Here is a 9,192-nt window from a genome sequence, read left to right as displayed (position 1 = left end):
GCGATGAACAAGATCCTGTACCGAGCGAACATTGTCGTGGAGCCAAGGTTTCAGCCCGCAGATGGTCGGCGTCATTCAGGTTCCACGTTGAGACTTGAGTCACTGACGTTCAGCTCAGCGCACGAAAGCGGAGCACCGGCTCTTTCACGCGCTCGCTTGCGCATAGTTTGCCGCAGGCAGGCGGTCCCGCGAACCTAATTCCAAGCGGCTATGAGTCGCCTGTGTCAAGAATACTCGCCGGCGTGACCCGTTTCCGTTCCTGTTAGTTCTAGGGGGGTATTCCAGAGATTCAAAAGCCGTGTTGTTCTTTTGCTCTGTACAGACTTCGAAAGGGTGGTATCAAAGAATGATGGATGCTTGCCCATTGTTGCCGAATAATATATGCTAGTGATTCAAGCTTCTTCACTTAAACTTCTCCGGGAGAGAACAAGAGACCCGTAAACTGTCTTTTGGCCGTTTATTTTACACTTATTCTAGCCTTCGCTGCAACGGAATACAGCATTAACACAGGAAATATTTTACCAAGATGAAGATTTCAGTGTCATAATGAAGTGTTCAATCACATTAGAAAGAGTGAAGATCAAAGCGTACCATGCAGTATAACAATGAGCAACATTTTCCGGTAAAAAAAAAATGGTATAAGTAAAGAAGAAGCGGAGTCAAACATATTAACGTGGCACTTAAAAAAACGCTATATTCTCTAATTGCTTGATTATTTCATATGCTATTGCCCTAATTGTTTTTTTCTTTCATAGCTTAACTGAGTGTAAACCTGCATTAATGCTGAACGAGTTTACTCAGAACAACCTTCTTATATCGATAGATCCTCACCCGCATTCCGCTCCCGAGCACGTAATTAACATACATGCGCATTCAACCAATTAGCAAGCCGAGAACCTACTTGCGTACCATATTTTACAGCTTAGAGACATTGCCCAGTAATGCACCACTCTTTACCATCGGCCGTTGCCTTGACATCTCCGGCTGTCAGTATTGGTAGGCGTCCGCGCTAACAAAACGTTCTTGCCTATATACTGTGACTCTGTGAATCACAATGCACGTTCTTGTGTTCTGCTGAAAGGGCTAAATAACGGCTATAAAATGTTTGTAAAATGTATGCTGCAACAGAGATTTATTTTAGAGATAAAACGTATCAAGGTTGCCTGGCAACGGCTTCTCCTGTGTTACCGTATGGACCTACTCAAGCCGCACTAGAATAAAAATATTCACTCTGAGATCTCGTCAGGTCTCGTCTGCAGTGATCTATCGTGATGTCCAAACGCGAAGTTTTTGTTTACACGACGTTGGTACCACATTAAGATCACGTACATAACTTTCTTCGCTGGCCATGCAACGTAGTTTCTCGATTCGCATATGGATGTTTGTCCTAAGGTGAAAGTGGAAGACTTGTGCGGGCGTGGGCCCTCTAGCCCTGCTGGCTGCGCAGCTGGCTCCTCCTGGGCGGTGTCAATGCGTACGTCCTACCGAGACCCAGCTCCGTAGACCTCTGTACGACACGCTCCCTGCCCATGCGCACGCGGAGAGGTTTGCTCGCCGGCTTAACGCGAGTGGCCGCTTTGTCGCCGCTATTCAGGTACATCAACGCCTCTTCGTTCCCTGCGCCACCGAAGTCAACTCCCTCGCCTCCCGTGTCAATAGTACCCGAACCAGCATTGCCGAAGTCGGAGCCGCCGCCCTCCTCCACGATGACCACTGTGCCGTCGTCAACGGGAACGTAGACTGGAACATAGATGTATTGAACTCCGCCGAAGCCACCGCCATACAGGCCATCCAGTACCCTGCCATAAAGGGCTGTGGTCAGCGCGTTCAGTCCTGCACCGTAGCCACCTCCTCCCACGCCCCTGTAACCACCACCGCGGTAGCCGCCGTAGGAGCCGACTCCCCTGTAGCCTCCGAACCCGCCGTAGCCACCACGGTATCCGCCACGCATCCTGCCGCCATAGCCGTACGTGCGCTTTGATATATGGTGAAGACTTGTCAAGGAAACTGCAAACGACCACACAACGCATAATCTCGATCAACAAACACTGTTTCACGAGATCAGCACTTCAGCATTAGACCTGCTTCACCAAGCACGCACTATGCACGTTTGGTGAAACGGCTGCCATGCCAAATTCTTTCTCTTTGCTTGCACTTAAAATTGAGAGCAGGAATAATCTGTGGTCTTACCAATGTCGAGGAGAATGCATGCCAGTAGAACATATCTAAGTTTGGTCATCTTCGTCTGAACACTAGTGCTGCTCTGTCAAGTTTACGATTTTCTCCTCAAAAATCGCGTGACCAAGTGTGCTTGCACAGACGACAGCTGCGCGTGCGTGCCGAAATTACTTTTACTGTGCGTGTCTACATTGTCAATAAGTTGCTTTGCTTCCCTTTCCGAAGTCATCACCTACATTCTTCCCAGTGTTGAGACACGTGCCAAGGCGCGTGAAAGAACCGTCTGGTCCGTCCTTCGCTCGACTTGAAACAGAGGTAAGCCGACCACAATAAATGTGGGCAAGTGCAAAATTAGCCTGATGCATGAGCACTGTCCACATGGTGCTCAAGATTGCTTTACATCTTTCAACTCATTCGCCAGGAATGGAAAAGTTTGCTCTTGCACGACACCGCAATAGTCATATCTATATACTGAACTCCTTTACAGTGCGTGCGCATACTACGCTGTTCTTGAAATGCGCGTTCTCCTATTGTTCTCTGAAACTGAATTGGAAGCAGCAAACTGCTGGTTCCCTTCCGTTTGTTAATATTATTTCAGTGAATCGAGCGATTTGACAACGAAACAACTGTTATAAAGAAACAATTTAGAAGCTATGTGAAAGGAAGTAATCGAACGTCGTCTACTTAACATTCTTCAAGACGTATTTTTATTGCGATTCTGGGATATTAAAACGACCAACGGAATGACGCCATCAGCTAGCCGCGGCGGGTGTCGTAGCCGCGCCCGTCGGTTGCACAGGATTCACGTAGACTGGATTAATAACCCACCTGTACGGATAATACCCGTACCCGTAGTTGTATGTGTAGTAAGGGTAACTGTAATAAAATGGTGAATATAACGCAGAGTAACCATACAGTCCTGAGTATAAGTATGGCAAGTACAGCCAGCTGAGCGCCAAAAATGGCCAAATGTAACGCTTTCGCCGCCGTAGAGTTGTATTTTGAGTTTCTCTTCGCACTCGACTTCTTATCTCTGTTTGAGGAGGATCATGTCCAACGGGCTGCCAGCTAGAACCCAAAGCTACGCCTCGAACGTTTCTAAAGTTGTCACTAATCTGCGCACTCCTTGATGGCATCCTTGAGCGGTTCCCAATGCCGAAGTTTCCGTCGTCTTCGCGATTAGCGATGTTATTGTAAGACGGCTCTTTTTCAAAAAGTGCTGTTCTGATGAGCTGTGACCGAATTTGTAACTGGCGCAAAGGAATTCTGCGGTCATCAATCAGGGTCCCTCTCTGGTGTCGTGATGCACGAAGTTCTGCTCCGCCTTCGGTTACTTGCAGCTCGTCCAGAAGTGCAGGTTTTCCAATCCGGCCCCCATCTCTTTGGAAACCTGAAAGCAATAACGGGGATGTTATCCTAGGTTTACATTTACCGTCTTTTCACAAAGTACGCACAAGTAGGCTCAAGACAGTGTTTTATTTTCTTTCAGCTTTTTTTCTCTCGCAAACGTGTACCTATTGCGCTAGTGTCCCGCTCATTGAATTAGATCTACGACAATTGCGCCGGCGCTTACTCCAGCGGCCGCCTAGTCTTTTATTCGAGCGCGTGAAAGGCAGCCGGTACTGCAATTTCTCCTCGGTATCTGGATAACTTGTATCAGTGCATACTATTTATAGGAGACATCGCAATACTCGGCTAGTTAATTAAATAATATTTACAAACTAAATTGGTATTTCAAAGGTTTCGGGCAAACAATGCAATTATGCCGCTGAAGCGGGTATATCGGGTATATAACGATTTCACGTAGTTTATTCAGCACTGCTTCAGAAAAGCTTTGCGCCGGAGTAATACGTGTCATGCCACCACATTTCAGCGCACGTTTTGGAGGCGGACCCTTGTGAACCTAATGCCATCATGCGGAAGCCCATATGCAAGGAGGCACAATGTACCTATGGAATGAAGGCAACAGGATGAAGCCAGGAACATCACCAAGAAAATTAACCATTCTTTTAAGAGGAAGTTTTAGCTCGGGTGCTCCTGTATAAATACACGTAAAAGGAGAATTCGTCTTTCTCGGCCACCACTACACAATGTTGGACGAGGTTTGTTGCACTTAAAGGAAAACAGTAAATCTAGTGACTGTTGGTTTCGAATTTTTCATTTAGTTCGTCAATTTTTTTATTAAAGATTGGCAAGAATCGAAAATTTTCATAAAGCGGAACTACCAAGTTTACAACCCTCTAACTTCGCAAGGAAAAATGGTACACAATTCTGTGAATTCCATCTGATAGTACATCTAAAACGGACAAAATGGATATCTTACAGATGAATCTAAAAAAATCAGTAATATGGGAATACACCATTTGCTGAACCTTTGTACACATCGTAACAAATTCACGTAAGATAAAAATTGACATATTGAATTTGTCCGCCTTAAATGATCTAATGGATGCCGTTTACAGAACCGCGATATATATTCTTTATGCAGAGCTATTAATTTATAAACTTCGAGCATCTATTTTTTTCGAACTTTCAAATTTTCGAAAATTCTTTTCACGAAATTCAGATTCTAAATCGAAATCCCGCTTTCAACAGTCACTAGAATTGAATTCTCTCTCAAATTGAACATTTTTTCTAAAAACCGGTCCAGTGGTTATCTGAGAGAAGCGTTTTTGTGTTTTACATGTATTTGAATAGGCCGCGCCGGAGTTTGGCCCGAGCTAACGCTTCCTCTTAAGCTGAAGTGTTGAGTAATTAAGCATCCCGTTTACGTTTACTCATAATTTTATTTCTATAAAGGAAAAGCAAAACGCAAGTGGCACGCAATGAAAACCTTGGAACCGGTGCACGGGAGCCGAACCTACAACGTTCTCATGAGACATCTGGTGCTCGGCAAACTGAGCTACAATAACGCTGGGCACTACGTCCCCTTTCTTGTGGATGTGCAAATCTGCCCTCGTGACCGGAGGGGTTCGACAGAGTCACTCCGTTGCCCTATATCACTCTCTCTCTCTCTCTCTCTCTTTATTAAACGCGTGTAGAGGAAAATTTGGTGCCATGGGTTGTGCCAGCTACTGTCTTTCACTTCTCCAAACAATGCGCATCAAGTGTATAGCAGCCAAGAAAATGAATATAAATTAAATGCCAGGACCCAAGAACTCCTGGCCGTCACCTAGGCGGGGCCTTTGGCCCTCCCCACCAACTCGCAGGGCACACCATAAAGTTCTTTCCTCCTCCAATTATCTCGGAACGCATTTACGAATATTTCACGGTAAATTCAAACGAAAAATGTACATTATAACGCATGCAAGTCAAGCAGGAAAAATTATAACACTCTGTTGAAGAATCATGCCAGCTCAATGTACTGTGGGAATCAGCGTAGGCGAAGCTTTCGCGTACACTCCGGTGCCGCGACCAATCGAGCGTCGCTTCACTGCCGCCACATGGGCTGTCTCCCCTCCACCGCCGTAGCCCGGCGGTTTAATCGCCAGCATTAACAGCCAACTGGCGCGCCTCCTCTCCTCCCGCTTTCGGCCCCTCGATACCTGCACCTCTGCCTACCGTGACCCTCGCCCGCGCCCTCCTCTGCGCAGTCCAAGCACCTCCCCCCCCCCCCCCCCGAAGAGTGCACCTGAACCTGGATCCGAACTACACAAACTAAGCTTCGCTTTCAAACTATATATTTAAAAATTGGATTGCGTTCACGGACCGTTCAGATCGAGATTAAGTATACACAATGCATATCACAATATCTACATGATACGCCGCAAACATAACGCGTCTCGATCATCCAAAATGACATCGGCAATGTATAATAAATCAATAATGAAATGAAGTGTCCCCTTTAGTTTTGGTGCTGTATTTTTTATTACTGAACATATATTTTTTAAATCTTCGAGCATGCAGTATAGATGCATATATATATATATATATATATATATATATATATATATATATATATATATATATTGGAAGACGGAGTGTACTTGGGATTGGGCGCTTGCAAGGCGGGTGCTGGAAGAGAAGACGACGAGGCAGAGAATAGAACAGCCGGCCGAGTGAACGGGTGTTGGCGCAGTGAACATTTTATATATCGCAGAATAGTAAGACTGCGTGGCAGGAATTCGTACGCAGGGAATAGTTAATTCAAAAAACCAGACCTATCTCGTAATACACGCCAATTCACGGGCCTTCCGAGAATTTTGTCCAGAAAACTCAATTTTTCATTTGGCGATCATTATTTGCGCACTGCAAGAAAGGGTATGTAGCAAAAGGTACCTTTTCTATGAAAAATATCTTTACGTACGCAGTGCCTGGAGACAGCGTATGTATTTACAGTCTGTCTGTTGAAACAATAGACACACTGACTCTTACTCTAATATTAAATTGTACGTATAATGGAATTGATGTAAAATATGATGTTGTTTTGACCACTGCTTTTTTTCAAAACACACACACGTCTCGATATTCGGACAGACACTTGATGCGAAGTGCTGCCTGCACCGCTTTGTGACGGTAAGACGCCCAAGTCTCATTTTCCACCTGCGGTACACTTGCTTCATCATCAATGACTGAATTACCCGGAACGCCAAACTGATTAGGATCCCACTGAAATTAAATTTTGGGGTGAGGTTCTGTTGCCTTTGTCGACATTCGTGTGGGGTGGTAATCCGCCGCCTTTGGCGGAGCCGGAGCCGCAATTCTTCTGCACTTCATTTTGTAATACATGATGCCTTGAATTTGTACTTACGGAATTAATACTGGTTAGTGGTGTTTAGCCCTTTAATCACTGGGGATATCTCGCTAAAGTAAAGGGGGGGGGGATTACGTAGAACGCATAGGAGGCTCGAGGCGGACATTCCGGCGTCGAGCCCTGCTGTTGTGGATTATGCGATTTGCGATAGCCCGAACACTGTGCTGTCCCTTGTAACGGTTATGTAGAAAGCAGACATCGAACTTGTATTTTGGCTTCAGGTTTGTGTGTATACCTGAACGTGATCTCTAAACTACATATCCTTCCTTCTGATTTCTAGTAAATGACATTAACGAGAGCTGTCAGGCACTTTGTTCAGAGACACTGCAGAGACATTGTTCTCGGGAACAATGTCTCTGTATGCTCTATGCTCGCACTTATATGTGCATCGTTTCTGTGGTTTAGTGCCTAAAGCAGTGGATGACGGGAAAATTGTACTGCTAGGCAAAAGTGATGATGGCATATCTAAACAAATTTCAGTAGGTTGTCATTTCCATGTAATTACTACACCACGACATCTGTATATACAAGGTTCTGGATAGAAAAAGATCGGAATAACTATGAAGACCGAGGCGGAATACGACAATATTTTTCCTGACTACACAGGGCAGGCGCAGCAATGTCGATGCTGAATAGTTCCATTCAACGCAATGTTGACATTCCTTTCCACGGCTTTCACTGATCGAGCTCATGTTTATATTTTATCAAAGACAGAAGTTCCTCATCGAATTCCAGAAAATAATTTTTTTTCAGCAGCGGTATTGTAAATGGGAGTACAGCGGTATTTCCATTTAAGGGCAACGCCTCTGGTGTTAAAAAAATAGAACTTTGGTATCATCCAAAAGAACTCGCTGGTTCGTCTGCTTGACATTCCTTTTGTTCCTCTCCTTCCCTGAATAGCAAGGGCCTGTAAAGTGGCGATCTTCTCATCTGGTGGTAGCTACACGAACTTTTTGACCGGTTTCCGTGCACATAAGCTCAGGCACTACATGACGCCTGCGGTTTCATAGATTTTCTACATCCACCGCCAGCGCCGCGAGTGGTGCTAGCTAACACTTCCAAGTTATACATATATGCGCATAAATACATAAGGAAGTGGACGGAGCGACTGATCTCGCAGTAACTAAATTGATAGAGCCCCAGGCGCGTTATGCGGAGGTTGTGACTGGATTCCCATTGCCGACAAGGTTGCCTTTTCTTCCACTTTGTTTTCGTTTTTGTAATACAATAAACATATATCGCAAATTTATTCCTAGTCGTGAATTATTATCACAATATAATAGAAAACGGTTCACTTTCCTTGTAGTTTTCGTGACTTTATTGGCTTTGGCCTCATGTGGTTGTTATCCCTCACTAAAAGCGAACCTCCCTGTTTCCTTTCTTTTTTCTTTTTCCCCATTGTAAATGTAGAATAGAATAATCATTTTCTTTTTTTGTGATAGTTTCTTTCATCATTATCAAGTAAACCGTGGGCAAACGGTGGGAAAGGTTTTTGTTGTTTCATTCTTTCTATATTCTTCCCTTGCAGATTTGTTTTCACTACGATTTCACGGCAGAGGGCTAAACTGCTACCACTGGCGCCCCCCCCCCCCTGCATAATAAATTTTATACGAAAGCGGCCTCTTCTATAATAAGCAAATTATCCTTCCTGCAACAAGAAACCGACGAATTCAAACTTTTTCGCACATATAACTGATTTCGCAGTCACCCTCACTTTCTAATGAAGGACATGGTAGATCTTAAATTCTGGATCTCTCATTGCAGACTACAAGACAGTTTTTTCTGCATGTAACTAACCTGCTGTTTGCCCACGGCCGGTCGCTAGCATTCCGAGGAATAGCAGAATCAGGTTGATCCTGCGATGAGACTGCATCGCCGTACGTGGCCGCAGCCGGGCGACTTTCTGTCTCCAATTTCTGCACGCTCACTGACTTGGTTTGCGGGCCGGCGAGCCTAATGGAAGCCTTATATACAAGGCAAGATGCCTTCAGTACAGTTTGCGACTATGCCACTGATCTGAAAGTATAATTGTATTCCACTCAAACAAGACTGCAGGCCGAGAAACGCGAATGTATACACCTGGAAACTGCGCTTTTATGGGAATATTATGCAGTTGCTCAATGTGGTGTATCGCAGTGGCACGGCGCCGAACCAGCTTGATCGGAAAAAATTGTACAAAAGTTTTTATGCCGTCCCTTAAGCGTCGGCACTTCACTATTTATTACCTGTAGAAGTACGACGCGAATAAACATTTCCCCGTT

General features: G+C 44.9%; 1 protein-coding gene across 1 annotated transcript; it reads right to left on the bottom strand.

Moving 5' to 3' along the window:
* Positions 1-458: 458 nt before the first annotated feature.
* LOC142591067 (uncharacterized) lies at positions 459-8,857 on the bottom strand. Its single transcript, XM_075703437.1, has 3 exons — positions 8,729-8,857; positions 3,302-3,568; positions 459-2,007 (listed from the first exon to the last, which is right to left on the bottom strand). Exons 1-3 carry the CDS (start codon positions 8,802-8,804, stop codon positions 1,427-1,429), a joined length of 924 nt encoding a protein of 307 aa, XP_075559552.1. The 5' UTR covers positions 8,805-8,857; the 3' UTR covers positions 459-1,426.
* Positions 8,858-9,192: the final 335 nt, after the last annotated feature.

Source organism: Dermacentor variabilis, chromosome 1 (genome assembly GCF_050947875.1).
Source record: "Dermacentor variabilis isolate Ectoservices chromosome 1, ASM5094787v1, whole genome shotgun sequence".
In the NCBI taxonomy this organism is placed as follows: Eukaryota; Metazoa; Arthropoda; class Arachnida; order Ixodida; family Ixodidae; genus Dermacentor; species Dermacentor variabilis.
The sequence above is the reverse complement of the archived record's forward strand: the minus strand, read 5'-3'. Positions and strand labels throughout refer to the sequence as shown.